At 33.8% G+C, this 22,938-nt stretch overlaps 1 protein-coding gene and 1 long non-coding RNA gene across 2 annotated transcripts; both read right to left on the reverse strand.

Moving 5' to 3' along the window:
- Positions 1-3,734: 3,734 nt before the first annotated feature.
- Positions 3,735-10,608, reverse strand: LOC117132474. The gene is made up of 2 exons (XM_033286622.1): positions 10,184-10,608; positions 3,735-10,006 (listed from the first exon to the last, which is right to left on the reverse strand). Exon 2 carries the CDS (start codon positions 5,465-5,467, stop codon positions 3,788-3,790), a length of 1,680 nt encoding a protein of 559 aa, XP_033142513.1. The 5' UTR covers positions 5,468-10,006; positions 10,184-10,608; the 3' UTR covers positions 3,735-3,787.
- Positions 10,609-14,454: 3,846 nt separating this feature from the next.
- On the reverse strand, positions 14,455-21,969 carry LOC103859654. Its single transcript, XR_004456045.1, has 3 exons — positions 15,255-21,969; positions 14,856-15,133; positions 14,455-14,717 (listed from the first exon to the last, which is right to left on the reverse strand). It is a non-coding gene; the product is annotated as an uncharacterized LOC103859654 (long non-coding RNA).
- Between the last annotated feature and the right edge of the window lie 969 nt (positions 21,970-22,938).

The following is a 22,938-nucleotide window of genomic DNA, read 5'->3' on the forward strand; positions in this document are numbered from 1 at the left end:
TTTTTTTTTTTTTTTTTTGCCAAAATGTGAATTCCATTAAAATGGGTAGAGTTTGTAAATATTACAATCGGTTGTTTCATACTATGGTTTACCTTGGCAAAAATAATAAAAACAAGGTAAAGCATATGAGAGGAAGAGCAAGAATTTCACTCCCTAGAAAGCCAGTGTTGCATTAGTCCGCAGCTCTGTTTTTGATTCCTCTTGGACAGAATTGCATCTCTAATGAAACGGTCTAGTAGTTTGAAGATGGTTGTTGGAGACGATGATATGTTATCATGATAGCGCTTGTTCCTTTCAGACCAAATTGAGTAGATAGTTGCAGAGGCCACTAGACGCTTGAGTAACCTAGGAACAATTATGTCACGCAGGCTAAGCCATTCGGAGAAAGCTAACCACGTGTGGAACCCCGCAAAGGAGTATCCCATTCTGCACAGACAGATGTTCCAGAGATCAGCACTCCATTCACAGCGAAAGAAGAGATGGTCTCTGTCTTCTGTATAGATATTACAGAGGCAGCAAGATGATGGGATGTTGGTGCTCCATTGGGATAGACGAGCTCTTGTGGGTAGCCTGTCAAGCTGAGCTAGCCACATATTGAAGGAATGGCGGGGTATCGCACCTTTGAACCAGATATAAGAGGACCAAGGTTGTGTTGGAGCTCTGTGACGCAGGACTTCCCAAGTTCGTTTGACCGAGAACCTTTCTAGAGCAGTGTCGTTAACATGCCAAACGAAGGAGTCATTTTCACTCACAAGGGAGGGAAGTGGAATCGTGGTAAGGAAAATCTGAAGCGTCTCAGCAGCAGGCGACCTTGCCCCGCGTACGAGCCACCCCTCAGAGTTGCAAGCGGCGGAGATGGAGGCCTGAATAGGGATAGACAGCTCTCGAGGACCATCAGGTCCGAAGTATTCAATCAGTTTACCGAAAGGTGTCCAAATATCCCACCAGAAGCTGATCAGTCGACCATTGCCAACCTGAGCCCTTAAGAATCGAGAGGCCAAGTACCGCAGGTGGAGGAGAGCACGCCAAGTCCAAGATTTTGCTTTATCTACATCGCAGCTCCAGACATTTTCATCCTTGATCCTATTTGATTTCATCCAGGTCGCCCAAAGAGAGGCGCCATTTGCAAATAGCAACCACAGCAGTTTTAAACATAACGTTTTGTTCCAGAGACCAAAGTCCCGTAGTCCTAATCCACCCTCCGCCTTTGGGAGGCAGACAGTGGTCCAGGCGACTTTGTATTGGACCGGGCCAGAGATCTTTCCACTCCATAGGAACATAGAACACAAACTCTGGATGCGCTTCAGACATCCTTTCGGTAGGATAAACGCAGATGTCCAGAAATTTATGATACCATAGATAACTGAAGATATCAATTCTCTTCGCCCAGCGTAAGAAAGCGCTCTGTTAGACCATGAAGAGAAGCAGCCGGTAATCTTGTCAATGAGTGGTCTGTAGTCTGGAAGCCGTAGCTTACGATGCATAAGAGGAAGCCCGAGATAACGAACAGGTAGAGACCCTAGAGTGAAGCCAAGACCTGAGAGTTCGTAGGTTTCATTCTGAGTCAAGCCTGCAGTATAAAGCTCTGTTTTCATCCTGTTCAATTCAAGGCCAGACCATCCCGAGAAAGTATCAAACGTGTTAGAGATGTTTTGCAGGGAAGACCGCTCACCATCAAAGAATACCATTATGTCATCAGCAAAGGCGAGGTGAGAGACACATGGGTTAACCGCGTTAGGATGGTGGCCAATCGAACCATCAGCATATTTAGAGTTCAGTAGCTGTGAAAATACCTCAATGCACAGTACAAAAAGATAAGGAGAAAGGGGGTCTCCCTGCCTCAGCCCTTTAGATCCCTTGAAGTATCCACACAATTCACCATTAATGGCCACAGAGAATCTAGTAGTTGTAATGCATTGTCGGATCAGGTGACGAAAATAAGGAGGAAAACCCAAGGCTTCAAGAGTGTTCAATATGAACTCCCAATTCACAGTATCGAAGGCCTTCTTGAGATCAACTTTAAGCATACACCGCTTCGATATGGATTTCCAGTTGTATCCTTGAACCAATTCAGTAGCCAGGAGAACATTTTCCACCAATAATCTGCCCGGAAGGAAAGCTGATTGCACGTTTGATATAATCTGCGGCAAAACCGTTTTTAGCCTATTTGCTAAAAGTTTAGAGATGACCTTATAAACGGAGTTGCAGCAAGATATAGGCCTGAAATCAGAGATACGTGAGGCGTTCGTCTTCTTAGGCACTAGGGAGATGATGGTTGCGTTCCATTGCTTAAGGAGACATCCTGAGGCGAAAAATTCATTGACCCCATCGATCATATCCTTTCCCACTGCAGCCCAATTTGCTTGAAAAAATTCTCCTGGGTAACCATCCGGACCCGGAGCCTTACTCTTTGGGAGGGATAGGAAGGCCTGCTGAATATCTGAAGCGGTGAAGGGAGCGTTTAGCGCATTTGCAGATTCTTGTGAACATCTGAAGGGGACGAGGTCTGAGATGATTTGGGGTGATGAGGATGTGTGATGATCAGAGCTACCCAAAAGCGAACTGAAGTACGACACAGCATGTGCCTTAACGCCCTCCAGGGAGTCAATGATATTATCATTGTTATCAATGAAGAAATCGATCTGGTTCTGGTCCCTTCTCGTCCTTATAGACCTATGGTAAAAAGCTGTGCTTGCATCTCCAAAAGACGTCCACTGAATTCTTGAACACTGTCTGAGAAAAGAGTCTTCTGCTTTAGCTAACTCCAGCCATTTACGGTGAGCTTCCTCTTCTGCTGTAGCTGCTGAGGGAGAGGGGGAAGCAAGAGTGAGTTGCTGACAAAGAGAGAGATTTTCAAAAGCCTCCACCACTCGTTTTTCCAGATTTGAATAATTTTCTTTAGCAAAAAATCTGATGACCGGCTTTAGCTCTTTAAGCTTCTTTGAGTAGCTAACTGACGAGAACCAGAAAAAGCAAAACCATGCCAACAACCCCTTATGATATCTGAGAACTCCGGGTGCTGGTTTAGGTGAGCAAAAAATTTGAACGGACGCTTCTGCTTGGGCCTAAACTGATCCATGAATAGGCACGAGGGAGTGTGGTCAGAGATTCCTAGTTTTCCAAAGACCGCGAGGGAGTCGGGGAATGTTTGCAGCCAAATATCATTGACCAGAATCCTGTCCAGCTTCTTAGAAACATGCTTGTTCGTCCAAGTAAAAGAATTTCCACGGTAGGGAAGATCTGAAAGATCACAGCGGATGAGACATTCCCTAAATTCACGCATTCCTCTAGTTATGGCAATGTTTGCTTCATTCGAATGCTCAGAAGTAGCAATGATTTCATTGAAATCACCAAGAATGAGCCAAGGAGAACACGCAATAGCAGGATTATTAGCAGTAGCTTCAAGTTCCAACCATAACTGACGCCTTTCAATAGCACAGTTAGAGCCGTAGACCATCGAGACAATAAACTCGGAGTTGAGCGATGGCAGCTTAACCCGAGAGGTAACAACTTGTAGAGATTTCGAGATGACTGCGACATGAACCGATGGGTGCCATAGAAGCCATATCTTCCCGAGATCAGAGAACTCATAGTTATTAGCAAAAGACCAACCCGGAAGCGTACGCGATACTATAGTCGATGCTTTAGCCGGCTGTACATGCGTCTCAATGAGACCACCGAATATAGGTTTGTGTTTTTTGAACCATTTTCTAAAACCTCTCCGCTTTACAGAATCATTGAAACCTCTTATGTTCCAACAAAAAATATCCATAAAAATAGGCAAAATTTAGAGGATTTGAGGGCCTCTAACCCTAGCTCTTGACTTCTCCTTATCCTTTAGTTGCTTCTTAGAGCGCTTAGAGATGACTTCTATGAATTCATCCTGGGAATCCCCTGTGTTGTCCTCATCACCAGAAGTAGAGTCCCGTTCCGAGGATGATTCACCGGAGGATGATGAGGCGATGAGAGAGAAGCCCGGAGATCCTGAGAGATCAACATAGAGTTGGCCTATATTGAGGTCGTGAACTGTGGTAACCGTGAGCCCGTCTTTCGAAACCGAAGAGGGATCTTTATTTGTTTCGGCTTCCTTAATCACGGCTGCTGCATTAGCGACGGAATCCCGAGCTAATACAGAATGAGAAGGAACATTTGCTTTCTTCTGAATTTCCCTATACACCTGCTTGGGAGTAGACTCTCTCTTGTTCAGGGAAACAATAGGCAGCAGACTCTTTATAGGCGCCTTCCCTTTATCCTTCGGGGGCAAGTTAAGACCTCTCGGACAATTTTCAGTGGTATGCCTAACTGAGTTGCAAGCAGCACAGGTTCTCGGAGCAGCTTTGCAGCGTGAGATGGTGTGACCTAGCTTCTTACAGAAAGTGCATTGAGAGGGCAGCCATGGGCTCGTTACAGAGATTCTCCTAGTATCACCATTTTGGAATCTCGCATTAACAAAGGCCGGGAGAGGCTTCCTCGGGTCAATGACTGTGTAGACCTTCGCTACTTCAATGTTTGTGAGGTTCTCTGTCGAAGGATGCAAGCAGACTGGGTGACCCACTATGCCTGCAATCTCTTGGAGAGCATCACTGTTGAAAAACTGGAGCGGAACTCCCGTGAACTCTAGCCACACAGGCACCATTTCAAGTTCCGGCTTTACTTGCTGCAAGCCCGGAGCCCATTTGGCAACAAACATTGTTTGGCCATCTATCTGCCAGAAGTTTTGTCTGAGTATCCTGCGTCGAGCGTTAGGACAAGGCACACGAAATAGGAAAGAGTTCCCTTCCATTTTGGATACTGAAATGTCCCTTCTCTGATTGCTCCAAATACCATTAGCAATGGCATGTACAGCACCTCGAGCTGGGGCTTCTTCGTAGAATTGACCAATAATGAAGTATTCCCAAGCTTTCTTGTTCTTCTCCACCACCGAGTTCGGGATAGTAACACACGCTTCACCAGATTCCAATATAAATGGTGTTTCTTTCGGTTGAAGTTTGATTTGCGTGGGTTTGACAAAGCCCTTCCATATTTCAGCTGGTGACTTAGCTTGCTCAACAGAGGCAGACGGAGCTTTCGTCTGGTCGGGAACAGAGGAAGTGACCGGAGTGATAGACTGCTCGGGGACGGATGAGGAGACAATTGTAACCTTTTCCGCACTAGCTTGAACCGCGAGGATGGCAGTACCTTCTTTAACTACAGAGACATCACAGGACACTGTAGCTAGGGTTTCAGAGGATGGGGGTTCCGCGTCAGAGACCAGATCGAGATGAACATCAAGCTCAGTGGGCAGGGACGGGGATAGAGTGACTTCACAGTCTGTGTTTCCAAGAGAAGGGCTTGGTAAATCAAGCACAGTGGCTGGGTTGAACTCAGGCACCGGATCTTCAATTGGGGGAACAGAGACCTTCAATGGAGAGGAGGATGGAGAATTCCGGGTAGGAGCCGGCTTTTTGGGGGGTTTTTTCTTTGCCATGGTGGCGGGTAAGGTCCGTCGCCGCTGAGAACGACGGTGGAGGAGGAAAGAGGTCGACCTCAGCTTGAGAGGATTTTTTCAAAGGCGCGTGAGGCGCGTTGTTCTCTTCTCATTTCGATCAACCGCTACTTACGATCGCATTTACGATCGCATTTCGAGAATCTGGTTGCGTGAGGCGCGTTGAGGCGCGTTGAGGCGCGTGAGGCGCGTTGTTTTTTATATATATCAAAATAAATTATAACATCAACCGCTACTTACGATCGCATTTCGAGAATCTGGTTGCGTTCAAAGCAGCAGGTAAGAAAAAGAGTGATACAAGGAGAGGAAGAAGCAAAGGCCGGACGTGGGATATCGCCATGTATATTAACTCTCTCTCGATCCACAGTAGACAGACTTTATATTTTTGTGTTTTCAGTAAGTATTATGTCTAAATTATGCATGACTGCCTTCATATATAGTCAGCAGATTATCAGATTTTGCTACTCAAAATTATCCCATATATATTACAATAATCTTCCACGTTATACGCGAGAACCTTAAAACGTGGTTGTTCAAAAATAATACTATATATTTCCTTTTCTGTTTGGTTTGACAAAAGATGTTTGTAATAGTACTGTACCATGTGTTTTTTATATATATCAAAACATTTGGCATCTTTTTCGAGTTTCAATTTTAGATCATGCAGAAGTATTTTAAAATATGATAGGAAGCTCCATTCCCTTTGTGTCACAGATCCCGTAATATATGGACATTACAATGAAAATCTTAAAGATATGATAAATGAGAACATTTGAGTATCCTAGAAATGTTATAAATTATTTACTGGTTTGTTTTGGAATGGGGAAGCAGTATCATTTGAAAATAACAAATTTCAAATAGCAATGTTAAAAAATCGTTAGGTGGTAATTAAACGGCTCGTAGATGACTCATGTGTAGAATAGATGAACGAGTAGGCGTCATCCAGGTTAATTTTTAATTTCAAATATATATTTTTTTAAAACGTTTCACTAATTTACCGTCTAAATTGATTATTTTAAAAGCTGGAAACTAGAGTTGTTGGTCAGGCTCATTGTATAAGTTGGCATATAGGAGTTTTGTTTTTTGGATTATTAAGAAGTCTAGACTCAAAATCACATGTAATATGAGTTTATTCATAAATATTAGAGAAAATTTGCGAGATAGCCAAAAACAGAAATGTAATTAAAAAACTGACTATGAGTTTGACGTAATTGAATCAGTGACATTTAATCCTCATATGATCTGGTTATGTCCTTTATTGCAACAAGTTGCCGGTAAAGCAGGAGAAATAGATGACACCGACTATGATTTATGTAGTCCAAGAAGAGGTGAACTGGTGATAACTTACGAAAGACCACATCACTTAAATATTTACCGCATACAGAGTTATTGTGCACAGTAAATATGTGGACTAAAATAGAACTCTTTTCAATATATCTTGTATTCCATTCCAATTTATAGCAGAAATACAAAGAAGTCTAATTTCTATTCTACATGAACGATATATAATTGAATCATGGTATGTACTTCAACAAAATAACCACAATAAACTTACAACGAGATAATCCAACACAGAGTATAAACTAAACTATATCACCTAATCACTAAACCTACACGTAAATATAAATCCTAATCCAATGTCAACTTCAATTTTCCAAAAATTAAATCCAAATTTTGAAATGCCAGTAAGATGCATTACCATTCTAGAATGAAGCATATATAATAGAAAATGTGAAAATATAGTTGCAATCTACATATAATCTTAGCATATTTCTCAAATGTTGATATGGCTAAGCCTTCATGGAAGGTGGTAATGTTTTCCCCAATCTCAACCTCAATCGTACATAAACTAAACTCTATCAACTAATCACTAAACCCTACACGAAAATATAAACTCTAATCCAATGTCAATCCCAATCCTTCATAAACTAAACCTTAGCCACTAATTAATAAACCCTACATGAAAATATAAACATTAATCCAATGTCAACCCCAATCTTTCATAAACTAAACCCAAATTTCAAAATGCAAGTACAATGTATTTCTATTCTACATGAGCAAATAGAATATAAAATGTAACAAACGATATAAACACAGTACATATATATTATTCAAATTTTGAAGTGTCTATGTTTACAGTGTACTGCTTACACCAAAATTCAGATTAATTGCAGCGAAAAGAAATGAAGATTGACAGCATTAGAGAAAAGAGGTGGAAGACACAATATCATATGGATATCATTCCCATTCAACATCACATTGTGTTTTGTTTTGTTTGATGTCATAATAAATTTTATTCCATTTACGTTCAATATATTATTCTTCTTTACAAAATTATATACATACATAAAGGACATGTATACACCAATACAAAACTCATATCAATAGAACATGAAACAACAATGAACAAGATTGAACCCTCTTTTTCAATCATCGAATGAAATATAACTTACTAAATAGTAAATTATATATTAATAAACATGGCAAATAAGAGAAGAGCCAAATTTGAAGGAAATATAGTATGTTCCATTTCATAAAATAGTATAGAAATATTGTTACCCTTCTAATTCATCCATGACAAACCTGAAAACAAAATGAAAATGAAGACACACGTTAGTTTAAAAGTTGAAAGGAAATGACAGCATATAAGATTACTTTACGCTTAGGTTAAATGTTTAGTTGTGTCAATCCCAAATAGCTTATGCGAGTAAAGAAGTAACATATGCAATTAGAATTGACCATCTGATATAATATAGAATTTATATATATGGAACGGAACAGATGGTCAGATGAAATAGAAAACAAATAGTATATTAGTTCTAATATGATTCTTCAATCCTAAATCAATTCGTTTACCTCAGTTTACCAGATCGGGCATGCAACAGAAACGATGGGTAAGAGTTATCAACTTAGAATAGACTAGGGCCGAATCTATTCCAAATAGCAGAAATAACAATGAAATAATATAATTTATTGCACAAAACAAAAAGCTTACAATATTGCAACATATCTGAACCTAATCGCTGATATGAAGGAGATGAGGCTTTGGTGGTCTTTCAGGCTGATCATACTTACGAACTCTCCTAGCAACCAATTCAACAAGAAGGGACGATTTCCCCTTTGCAATGAATTTCGAGGAGTCAAAGAAACACAGAGGAGGCCGACAGTGGCGACTGTGGAGAGAAAATCGGTGGGTTGGAAGAAGGTAAAACCTTCGATGACAACCTTTCATTTTTTCAAAAGTTATCAAAACAAGTTAAAAAAGATAATGTGATGCTAATAGTGTCACGAGTTACTTTCCATAGTTAAACATTAAGAATTTTTTTAAAAAAATTCATTAGGTTCCGCCGGTTGGGATTAAGGACAAAACAACAATATTACATAAAATTATATCGGCGTATAGAAAAGCTAGGGTGATTGTTTATCAACCTAATTATGCATTATTCTGGTGTCATAGAGCCCGATTTCTCTAAATATTATTCCATCTTATGTAATATTAGTTTTTCATATAACAGTTTTCAGACATAAAATATTGATGTTTAGAAATGGTTTAATATATATGCCAGTGAACAAGTTGTCCATCTGACTATAACCTAAAATCTAAAAATCTAACTGTAAGAAAACAATACATTTATTGAACGTAATGGACGTTTACTTTCCCTCAATTTTATTTCATTTTTTGCTCAGATGATTAGGAATAGTTATGTTTGTTCTTTACCAACATGATTTGGGAGTTTGCCCAAAAAGAAGATTTGGAGTTTTATGAATCCTCCTTGTGTTGTATTGTCCCAGTAGGCATCAGGTGTTCGAGATAAAACAAAACTGATTGAATCTCGTCTAATGAGACTGGCCTGAAGTTAACTTCAGAGGATTTCTATGTTAATTGCTCCCTATGTTAGTTAGGATATTATTCCATACGGTTGTTACGTATATTCTGTGTATATCCTCATACGATAGATCTCCTAAGATCTCATCCTCTTGTATAAATATACTATCGTGATCAATGGAAAGGTTATCAAACCTAATACACTTTCACCCTATGCACTGGATTTGTAGTTGATAAGACACATGGGAAGTTAAGTTTACAAGATTGATGTGCTAGGTGTCTCCCAAACTTTTCGAGATCTTGATTATGGCTCCACTAATTTGGATGTACGCAGTGCAGTCTAAATTTAAAACACTGATCCTACCAACAAAAGGTCTGATAGATATAAACTATCTTTACACGGACTTGGCATATGCAGAAGCTGACGTGGACAGGCAACAGAGTAAATGAAAGACTCTGAGTGCTGAAGCAGCTTTGCCGTTAGATTTTTGTGGCAGCTTGAGAATGAAAAACACTATTTAAATAGGAATCTAGAATGAAGAATAGGTTTTATGCTTTGAATGATGTAACTGAGTGACGCCATGAGTCCTTGCACCTGATCGATGTGAGATCAGTGATGAAGATTATACTCGTCATGAGAGTGTACTTGGAGTCAATCTTCAAAGCTCGTCCTTGTTTGTTCTTGTAATCCATTTCTGATAAACAATAAAGGAGTTAGAGACATCAATACTCTATCAAGGTCCTCTTCTCAATTCTCATAGTCCCGCAACTATATTTATCCGCACTGAAAACCAACTCTTTCTCACATTTAAAATATCAGCATAGGTTCCAATATTGAAAGAAAAAAACAGATTTTCTGGCCTACGACTTACCCTTGGTGCGTCTGACAACATTTGTTTAAAATGAATCCTCCACGGTGATACCATCAGTGATCTTGAGTATCTCATCCTGCACCGTTCCTAAACCTGCTTCCAAGTCCAACATCCTCTAATTCGTTGCTTGCCATGACCGTAGATGCTTCAAGTCACGATATCAAAATAATGATCCCAAAAGCTATAGAATTAAAGATTGATTTCCGTTGGTAGTTAAGACTACCTATTTTTATTTATTTTTCATTGATTGAAATAGAAAATAACAAGAAACAAAGTTGGAGTTCAACTCCTACAAGCAACATGAACATAAAAACTGGAGGAAGATTACTTCTTCTCCTCTTATTTGCAAAACAAGTACGTAATTAAAAGAAACAAATATTAGTCGTCTACTGCATAAATTTTCGGTTTGGAATTTCGGTACGATTAGAAATTGTTGGAACTATTTTTTGAACATTATGAATAATGTATTCATATGTCAAAAAAAGAAGTTTTATTTGAATGAGAAATGGAGGTCTAATGTGTGTGATTTGAAAAACTTGTATAAAGAAGCAAATACACACATTGGATATTTGAACTTGGATTTGGGTTTTTTGATTTGTTAGTTGGACTTCATGTTCATTGACTTAATCTTATAAACCAAATATATGTTGATCTTTTATATTGATAAAATATAAAAAAGAAATCCATTTTAAAGTATATTATTTTGTTTGAATTGGTCAAAACAATAATAATTTTATTCTTTAATTTCTTGGTCAAAATGTGGAATACATTCACATAATAATGACAAGAATTAAAAATTCCATTAGTGCACTATGGAAGTTTCATTTTTGTGTTGAAAAATGAAACTTGTGCTTCTCATTATATTTCTATATAAAGGCTTGTGAGCCATTTAGAAAACACACACATTCATACAATCAAGAACATTTCTCCCACTCAGAATAGTTATGCTAGTATTTTTTATTCTTTTGAGTCTGAGAGTACATCACAGAAATAGGTTCGATAGATTCTGTTTTTCGGTGATGGTAAACAGAAATAATGCTGCAGTTGTATCTTGGGAATCTGAGCGCCATAAAACCGTCACACTACGGGGCGTTTAAAGACTTAAGGAAAGAGATTAACTATCTCGACTCTGCAATTCTTCTTTATTTTTATATTTTGGTATTGAAATTTTAGTTTATGTTCTTAATATTCTTTACAAATATCAGTTGTCCTATGGTAGTAAAATAAGGTTCATACACTCTTAAATCTTTAAATATTGTTTATGCTTTTGCACTAACAATACTGATATTTGTTAAAAGTTATTGTTTTTTTTTAAGAACAGGTTAATCGACGGTCTCGAAACAAAATCTGGATTTGTGTTTTCTTCAACCAGCTTTTGAGATTGTGTAAAGCTTGTGTTCTTGAGCTAACATTATTTTTTGCAGGATCGGTTGAATTATTTAAAATAATTCTCCTGCACTTACGTGTTTCGGTTGTGATTTGCATGATTTATTGGTTATTAGTTTTATTCCTGTTCAGTCAATAGCAGTGATCGATCTTGTTTTCAGCACTAATGATAGTAACACTGGTTTAAGTTTTATGAAACTAGTCAACAGGTGCTGATCGTGGGTTCTAGCAATCGAACGGGAAGATAAATTGCAGGTTGTGGTGTTTGATTATTGATTATATTAAATTGCAAAATTTGATGATTTAAAAAAAAATTATGTCAGTTTTTTATCATTTTCAATATGTTTTTTGAAAAGAAAAAAAAAAAACTGATGTAGATTTTATATCCAACCGTTACAAATTGCAAAGGAAAAAGGTTTATTGCTTTTGGTCAAAGATATGTTTTAACTATTGATATTTAATTAGTAAAACAATATGTGGAATAAAACGTTTTTCTGGATTACTTATTGTGGAGTTGTTGTTTAAACTTTATTAGTCATATGTTTGGTATTGAGTAGTATATTAATCTGGGTTTGGTTTCTAGTGAACAAACCCATATGACAATATAGCTAAACCAAAGTGATTAATAAAATCTCGATTTTTAAGAGATCGAATGATATATATATGGAAATGGATTTAGTGAGTCGACGCCCCAAATTAAGTTTGGGAGAGGTCTGCCACATATAAATCATTTGCCATAGGAAATAAAATGTTTGTTGATATTGGTCATAAACATTTATATTTCATCAATGCTTAAATGCAAGTTACAAGAAGATTGACCATGCAAAAACAATGATAATTTTCAGACCAATATGATTGAAACTGACATGTGTATTGTAGTTTATAAAGTCAATATGGTTGAAAATAATCATATATAATGGTGGTTTTGATGACACAAATAATATCTTGTGTATATTTGTTAAAAAAGCAAAATATGTGTTTGGAAAAGATCCAAAACATACAAGTTAGATTTATAAATCAACTTGAGAGAACTATGAAAATAGTTATATGTAAAATGTGAATTTCTAAGAATGAAACACATTTTTTCAAGAAAATTGTAATAATTTTTGAAATTGCTTTTAATTCATTTAAATCTAAAGGAGTTGTAGATTAATTTTCTAAACTCTTAAGAGATGTTAAATGTAATTATGCATGTTTTGAGCTATCTCAAGAAATGTGGGGGAAGCTTTGCTTACCATATAAAGTCGTTGGCAAGAGGTCATATGAACTTAGTGATAGTTATCACAATATAATTTTTTTATTAAAAAAAAAAACAAGCTAGTGTCATACACTGAGTTTTGTGTATAATGGTTAATTGTATCCTGAATAAAAGATGACAAAAATCATTAGACAATTGATCTCCACTAATCTCAAGAGATTATGTTCACTATGGTGACAACCTAGGATCCTTTAATTAAAGGTGTGTCATGAGATCAAATTGTTATATCATCAAAAGGAATGGGTCGCCTGTGAATTAAGATGAGGTTTCGCGGTAACTCTACCTAACTGACTGGAGATCCCAAGAAATAGGTTCAAGGAGACAACTAAGTGAAACTAAGTCTGTCCAAAGCACTGTAAGACTTCGGTCTATACCCAGTTCCTATGATGATTAAACAGTGCTACATGTAAAGAATACAGGATAAGCATTAGCTTTTAATGATTTGTGTCCATAGCTTTGAGATATGAATGGAGTAGTACATGATACTCCTCTAAACAAAGTTAATGGCAAATCACCTTGTGAGTGTGAAATGGGGCCGTTTCTAGGAGAATGAAGGAAAGGCTATATTCTCCAAGTTCACTCATGATTAACCAAGACTGTTCACGGCCAAAATGAACACAATAGAGAACCTAGTTCTGTGAGAGAATGAAGCTGTGTTATGGCTATTGTCTAGGTTTACACCAAAGCCCGGGAGGTTCAAGACAGCATGGCCACCTCCTGGCCGAGTAAATCCGATAGCTATTAACAATGACTAGTTCAAGGCTGAAAAATTGCTACCAACTCATCATGCAGTGGATTTTTCGTTTGTACTCTCAAAAGTCCTTAGTTAGGTCTTGTCGAGTCTTGTCTAGGAAGTTGAGTCTTGTCTAGAAAGTCTGTCGAGTCGTCTAGTGTCTAGAGTCATTTCTATTCATGTGGGGGATTGTTGGAACTATTTTTTGAACATTATGAATAATGTATTCATATGTCAAAAAAAGAAGTTTTATTTGAATGAGAAATGGAGGTCTAATGTGTGTGATTTGAAAAACTTGTATAAAGAAGCAAATACACACATTGGATATTTGAACTTGGATTTGGGTTTTTTGATTTGTTAGTTGGACTTCATGTTCATTGACTTAATCTTATAAACCAAATATATGTTGATCTTTTATATTGATAAAATATAAAAAAGAAATCCATTTTAAAGTATATTATTTTGTTTGAATTGGTCAAAACAATAATAATTTTATTCTTTAATTTCTTGGTCAAAATGTGGAATAAATTCACATAATAATGACAAGAATTAAAAACTCCATTAGTGCACTATGGAGGTTTCATTTTTGTGTTGAAAAATGAAACTTGTGCTTCTCATTATATTTCTATATAAAGGCTTGTGAGCCATTTAGAAAACACACACATTCATACAATCAAGAACATTTCTCCCACTCAGAATAGTTATGCTAGTATTTTTTATTCTTTTGAGTCTGAGAGTACATCACAGAAATAGGTTCGATAGATTCTGTTTTTCGGTGATGGTAAACAGAAACAATGCTGCAGTTGTATCTTGGGAATCTGAGCGCCATAAAACCGTCACACTACGGGGCGTTTAAAGATTTAAGGAAAGAGATTAACTATCTCGACTCTGCAATTCTTCTTTATTTTTATATTTTGGTATTGAAATTTTAGTTTATGTTCTTATTATTCTTTACAAATATCAGTTGTCCTATGGTAGTAAAATAAGGTTCATACAGAAATCATCCTGTTTGGTTCAATGGCTTATTCAAGCTCCATCATCGTAGCAGATTGCCTAATAAGAGACGTACTACCATCATCGGTAACCCAACAAAGGAACACAACGCACATACTTGTGTCTTTCGCATCCTTGATGCGTACTGTAATAACATATATCCTCTGCAATATTTCAATAAAACCAAAAAGCGGTCTCGTAATTAGGTCATTATATAGAAAATCCGACAAAATGGAGATCTGAAAAAGCAACAGTTATTGAATTTTCTCTCGGACTAATTGTTAATGTAAAGAAAAACTTACTCCTTTTAGCTCCTCGTTACTTAATATTTTAGATAAAGTAAACGAAAAGCGGCCAGGTCTGATGGGGCACCTCACTTTATCACACAAGTTGTAGGTTTTAATACTGGAAGTTTTAGGGTCGCCGGCGGAGGCTTTCGCAATGGTGAGTTCTACAACTGAACCATCAGGGATTCTGGCTGTATAACCGGTTATTGTAATGTCTGCATTACCGCTACGGGTAACCGGGTATGGAGAGATCTTCACTGTCTCGACATTAACGCGATAGTTTTCATAACTTCCTACCAAAAACAAAAACAAAAATGATACCAACATCTTACGACGATTATAACTCTCACGATTGAAAGTAACTTTATTTGCCTTTAATTTATCAAAGAAAATAAAACGTTAACAGCTACTTACCATTGCACGTTCTGAAGTTATTTCCGCCCAAAACAGCAGGCAAGAAAAAGAGTGATACAAGGAGAGGAAGAAGCAAAGGATGGGCGTGGGATATCGACATATATAGTAATTAGCTATCGATCCTAAGTATATATAAGACTTTTATGTTTTGTGTTTCTAGTGTTATTGTTTATACATGCATGCCTTCTACTTTATAGTCCTGTGGATTATCAGATTTTGCAACTCAAAATAATATCCAAATTATTAGAATAATCTCCCACGTTATACGCCAGGTCATTATAACATGGTTGTCAAATAAATATTATATATTTCCTTGTCTGTTTGGTTTGACAAAAGATGCATGTAATAGTTTAATGTAGGCAGCGTAGCACATGTTGTGCTTAATTACATACATACACATACAATAATAGCTGGTTTATAAGACTTTAGCTTTAAAGTAACATCCCTACATAAGTTCGAATCACTAATGAAACAGAAAAAATTATTTTCCAAAGAACACTAAGCAATAAACAAGCAGGAGATTAAGAGTATGATTAATGAGGAGTTCTTAGGGTGGAGTTCTTAGCGGAATATAAGAACATGTCTCTTAAATATCTTATTTAAGAATTGTTTCTTAATTTTTTTAGTTAAAAGTTAAGAGACGGGTTATTATATTCCGCTAAAAACCCCTCATTAATCATGCTCTAAAATAACTGAGTTCAGTCTAATCAAAGAAATTTGACATTTAAGAGAGAAAAAAAAAACTGAAACAGTTTTTTAAGATATTTTAAAACTTCAAAGTTGGGGAAGCAGAAACTTTGAGTAATGGAGTTGCATTGACTTCAACCACGTAAAAATTAGAGGAGAGTTTTCACATGGGTTCTCAAAATATATGAATTTAGAGCAAGTTTATCGGTTAAGAAACTCTTCAGAATCTATATTAATATTTAATTCAATTAATTAATTACTTACGTCAACTACAAATTGAGCTAATTATGAAGAAAATGATTAAAAAATTAAGCTAATAATGTTGTTCAAAAAATAATTATGTATAATTCTCACATTAGTTATACTCGAGAACCTTAAAATATGGTTGTTAAGAAAATAATACATACTCCCTCTTTTGTATATTATATGATGTTTTACATTAATACACATTTATTAAAAATATTTTTTTTCAAAATTTATATATTAATAATTTTAATTATAATGTAAATACTGCAATTGGTTACACAAATTTTGTTAACGATAAAGTTATTTAGATATGGAAAAACATTTTATATTATTAAGAAAAGAAAAAAACTGGCTAATTGGACCATGTTGGAGAATGAATTTGTCTCTTTATACCTTTGAGTCTATAAAGTTGTCCAAATGTACCTATTATTTTTTAATACGAAATTAAATGAATAACATAGGTTAACATAATTTACTTAACTTTAAAATAGTAATTATATTTTTAGAAATCTCTAGGATGACCTTAAATAAATAAATACTATAAATTTTAAATATTATTATTTTAAATACTTTCAAAAAGATTTTTTTGGATTTCAAAAACTAAATTGAAATAATTGAAAACATAAAAAATAAAAAAAAGTATGAATTCAAATAAGTATTATTCAAAAAAAAAAATATAAGGGCAATTCTCTCAAATGTCCCTAAATAAATAAAATAAAAAAATAAAAGAAAAAAAATAACTCTAAAAGTCTAATTGTGTCGTTTTTCTAGTTTTTTCCGCCTTCCTTACGAGAAAAATGAATATCAACAAAGACGAATTAACAATGATCCCCCACTCGTTATTCACATCCCATCTCCAAGCACCATATGTTACATATATATAAACCATTTGATTTGATAGGGAAGAAGAAGAATAAATGAAGAAGATCGTTGAATCAAAAGAGAATGAATTTAAAGTCATTCAATATACGTAACTTTACGTAAAAAAAAAGAAAAATTTGAATAAAATTAATTAAGATTGTTTCCTAGATTTTTTCAGATTTAAAAACAAAAAATAATCAAAAATGTTAAATACATATTCTAAACAGAATATAACACATACATAAGGTTAAAATATAAATTCTAATGTGCTTAGAAGATAGCGTAAAGGTAGAATTAGTTGTTTTATCTACAATATATGATAGAACAGATGTAAGTGTTTTCTATATTTTTCTACAATGAAATAAAAAGCTTACAATATATATTGTATGTTATAAATAACAAAGCGTTCTGGTTAGAACTGGGCAAACATATTATATATTTAGATATATCATAGAGAAAATATTACAATATGAATACTAACTTTTATAAAACGTTGAAGTTAAGTTAGAACTTATGTTAAAAAATAAATTATAATAAAAATTAATATAGCAATAAATGTACCTACAATTACCTAATTTAATGATATTATGGTCAGATTCTACAACATAAAAATAAAGAAAGTGATTTTTGTTTATGATACATAGTTTTTACTGTATATATAAAAATAGAAGCTTGATGCAGGTTTTAATTTAAAAATAAATAAAATCACAACAAAATTGGTAAACTTTAGGGGAAGTTTCATATTTACCACTTTCATGGTACCACTTTTCATCTTTACCACCACTAAATGGACATTTTTAAAAATACATTCTTCATTAAGTGGCATAAGATTTTTGTACCATTGTTCTCTATATATATAACAAATCATTATTTAAATAAATATAAAAATAAAAAAATAATTTTTGTATGTTTTCGAATTAAACTTTTTCAAATTCGAACTTTTTATAATCTTTTTTTGAATTTTTATTTGAAATTTCTTTTTGAAAATCGAAAATTATGTTTAAAACTATTTTATAATTTTTTTTATATTTATTAGAATCTTAAATTTCACATTCCAAAAACCCTACTCTATTCTTCAACTCTAAACCCTAAGTCTAGATTAGTTAATCCTATAGGTATGAGTATAAGTGTTTTTTACTCTTCATTAAAAATGAGAGTAAAAGTGGTAAGTGTAAATGGTATTATGAATGTGGTATTTGTAGCAATTTCCTTAAAATTTAATAATTTTTTTAAAAAAACTAAATACTGTGCTAATATACAAGTAACACAATCAATCATCACCGATATCTCAATGATAACGCCAGTGTCGACTTAACAAGGCGGTGCAACCACCCCGGATCCCCTCCAATTCCAGCAATATTAGGAGTCGTAATTATTTTCATTAGCATATATGATCTAGATTTGGGCTGCTTTAAACACACAGTATTACATTTTTTTCTAATTGAAATATTAAAGGGATGTGCATGCTTGATGATCGTGTGAAAAAGGTTAAATAAAAATAGTCTTTTACAAAACGTTAAGAAAATAATTACTATAGGACCTTTAAAAAAGTTGGGAAAACCCAAGGGCCCTTGTTCATCTTAAGCCGGCCCTGGATAACGCTACACATGGAGATAGTATTACTATTAATATTCTTATTCTAACATGTTTATCTGGGAGAAATAAAAGCCTAATTTTTTTTTTCTTTTGAGTATAAAAGCCTCAATTAACTATCAATTTTTCTCAAAGTGGGGAAGCAAGATCCTCTAGGATCGGAGTTGCATTAACTTTAAGGACAGAGCTGTCTAGATTGCTAAAACAATATAAGTTTCCTTTTTTATATGGTCATCATATGTCATAAACTAGGTTTATGTTTCTCAGGTAAAAAGCCCGTTTAAGATCATCTACTTTCCTTCAAATTATCATTTAAAATTTGGCATCTGATTATCAATGTTACAGTGTAAGATATGCACAGAAAGCTATTTCACCGATAATGATGGACCAACATGGGATTCTGCATATAAAATGGCTTGATAGAGAGCTCAGGCATGTCAGTTCTTCTCCTTTCACTTTGGGTGAAGGGGTTAACAATGATTGTTATGAGATAGGGATTGTTTGAACGCAGGTTGCATAGACCCCGATATGCCATCTGGCTCAAGAACTGTTTGCCCTCTGGTTAGTTATACCTATTTCATAGAGACAGTATCTATTCGTATAGGATAATAGTATCAGCTTTCTCAGGCAATGGTCTTATACTTAATGAAACTGGTGGACGGCTTAGTTCAGCTGTTATGTGTCTGCAAAACTGTTCGTGTCTCAAGGGCGGATCTAGGAGTACTTGTAACCGGGTGTCGGGGCATTTTCATAGAATTTGGACTTTATTATTTCTTAGAATCAAAATTTTGAGCTAATCATTCAAAGAAAATTAAAATGTAGCCGGGGTACGAGACCCTGTTCCTCACAACCTACGTCTGCCCCTGTTTGTCTCTCCTATGCTTCGACCAATGTGGATGGTACAGGCTGCGAGATCTGGAACACTGAACATGCTTTGTGTGTTGTATTCTCCCGGCAGGCATGTTGTTCCATTAAAAAAGCTGATTAAAAAGTAGTATATCTCTTTGACAAAAAATATAGTATATATATATATATATATATATATATATATATATTTCCATCGCTGTTTTCTTGTTACACATGCATGTAACAATTGGTAGATATTTAAAATGTTGCTTCAAAGTAATGTCCCTATATTATATTTAAAGAATCTATTCTTCATGTGCGTCAAAGTAAGGTGTTCGATTGAGTAAACTGAATGAAACTCATATATCTTTATATGCTATTCTTTGAATATCAGTATATCACTGCTAGGCTTTGGTTATACCTTGGGAGACAATTAAGGAGACCGGTGTGAAGTGTGACTTCAGGCGACTGCTATGTTAATGGTAAATAACGTCTTTTGTATTTGAAGATACTTGAAGATGAGATTAAAAACATAGATAAACTGAAATCATGCATACAAGAGTAGATCAGACTCTTAAAAGACTTGGAACATAGTTTGACTTGGTAGCTTGCCTAAGCAGAGATGTATGACCAAACATACAAGTGAACAGTACGCACATTTATATTAATTTTATTATATTATTTTGTGTATATCTTATTATATAAAACTTGGTTTTTTAAGTTGCTAATTAACATGATCGCGACATATGTCAATTATATATTTAGGATTGTGACATGTGTTAATCTATCTCATAATTAAAAATATATAATAAGATATTAACAAAAACAAATTTTATTAAAAAATAATTATAAATATTATTTAATAGTAATTTTTTTTTTTTAAATCCTAATCAAAAGATAATTGCAAAAGATTATTTGATAATAATTTTCTTTCTAGTATTGTATATAATGATTAAACAAATATATAATAAGATAATAAAAATGAATTAAAAAAAACTACATTTATATTTCACATCTATATTTAGGTTTAAGCTTCCACATGTTATTTCTACAAAACACAATAGTATTTACATGAAAAGTATTACCTGAGATTTTCTTTTAATTTTTTGATGCAACTCAACTTTTTATTATCCTTATTACATCTTTTAATTTCTTGATGCAACATAATTTTTAATTTTGATGTTGTTGTCGTACATGAGTATGTGTGAATATGATGGATATGTGTTTGTATGTATAAGACAAAATAAATAAATAATTAAACAGAATTTTTTTCTATTAAAATTAAAATAGTTGTATAAAAATCAAAAATAAAAACTAATTATAAAATAATTAATTTCTTTTTAAAAGTCTAAATAAAATATAAAAAATAGAAAAATAATCTTACTTTATTTATAATTAACTAACTTTACTTTCAATAATTATGTGTTAAAAAAATAAAAACCAAAATTAACTTCAAATATTTCATATGATATAATTGTGACATGTGTCAATTAAAAAAATTAGATTGTGAATGTGTAAATAAAAACTTCTTCTTTTCCTAAAATCCTTAAAAAAGGGATTTCTAAAAACAATTTTTTTTTCTAATCTTAACCAATTAAGATTTTTTTTCCTTTTAAAAAAAAATGATGACCAAAGAGAATGTAAAATTTTATTTAATAGTATTTTTTAATTAACAATTAATGATAAACATGATAGTAACAATTATTTAACTAACAAGAAAAATTGTAAAAATATTAGTGATAGGGAAGACAAGACGACGCAGAGGAGCGATGGTCTCGCGGAGGCTTTGTAGTTTCGGAGCTCCGGCGAAACGTGATGACGGTGGAAGGGACGGTGGCTGTGCGAGGATGGGGCGTTCAAGTCGAGGTGGGCGACGCGTGGTGAGCTGACGAGCAGGATTCGTACACGTGTCTTAGCCCATGCCTCCTTGACGCGCGTCTAGGTCTTCCCCGACCCAGCAGGTTGGGTCTTGGGCCCTGTTCGTGATTTGGGCCTCGGCCAGTTGTTTCAGTTTTAATTGCCCGATTAGTTCGATGGGCTTTTGGGTTTGTAATATGATGTACTCGGGCTTCGGCCGTGGGCTAGGCCCATTGGATCAATAAAAATAATAATTTGGGTTAAAAAAAAAGAAAACAACGAATTTTGAAAATGCAACTTTTAAAAATAGTTAATATTAACTGAAAATAATTATTTGATAGAAATTTTATTTTTCTAAATCGTAGACAAAATATAATTGTAAAAGATTATGTAATATAACTTCCTTTTTTTAAATCCTTCAAAACTATAACAAATATTTGATAGTTGTTTTCTTTTTTCATAAAAAATTTTAAATAAAAGAAATTTGTATCATATTTTTAAATCCTAACCAAAAGAGAATTGTAAAAATTTATTTGATAATATTTTTAAGAGAGAATTTGATGATGAACATGATACTAAAAATTAGTAATTAACAAAAGAAGTGTAAAATTAGTATTGATACGTATAATAATTTTAAAATTATTTATCAATAACTAAAATAACTATTTCATAGCAATTTTGTTTTTCTGAAATTCTAAAGAGAAGATAATTGTAATAGGTTATATGACAGTAATTTTTTTTAAAAAAATCTTAAACAAGATTGTAAAAGAGTATTTAATATTATTTTTTTTTTATTTTTAATTGTAAATAAAAAGGAGATTTATAAGATATAATGTTTTCCTTTTTAAAAAAAATCCTAGCAAAATAAAATTTTAAAGACTTATTTAATAAAATATTAAATTTTAGTACAGAAGAACATGTATAATGTTGTCATTGACTCGATTAGTGTATTTGACTTTCATATTCTTTTTTACTTTTCGTTCAATTTCTTATTTCGGGTTGTGTTCAGTTTAAACGTTTAGGTATAATATTTTCTCTAATCCTAAGTACAAAGTTTAAAACAATTAATCTACCCACAATGATTATAAAATACAAATATTAACTTGAACTTATGTGTGAAAACGGTTTTTATTGTAAAATAAATCTCAAACAACATATGTAAAAACAATCATAAAACTATAACAAAATAATTTATTATTTTATGATTTTTATTAAATTAAAACATCAAACAAAACCGGTAGCAACGCAACGGGCTCATATCTTGTAATATATATTGCATAGAATTGATATGCTTTAGATATAATAGTACTAAATCTCCTCAAAAATATATTAAGTGTTAATAAAATATAAAGATAATTCGATTGTGAATATAAAACAAATAATATAATAATAGGTTCTTACTTTTATAAAATATGTATACCTATAAATTATTAATTTATAATTTTAATGGGACTATATTACATAGAATTTTCTAAAAAAAATATTATTTTATTATTTTATCGATATGTGTAAAATTTTGAACCGGCCCAAGTTGGGACGAGTAAAATTTATTAATTTATAAAGATTATTAATTTATCAAATATTAATTTATAGA

Source organism: Brassica rapa, chromosome A03 (assembly GCF_000309985.2).
Source record: "Brassica rapa cultivar Chiifu-401-42 chromosome A03, CAAS_Brap_v3.01, whole genome shotgun sequence".
Lineage (NCBI taxonomy): Eukaryota > Viridiplantae > Streptophyta > Magnoliopsida > Brassicales > Brassicaceae > Brassica > Brassica rapa.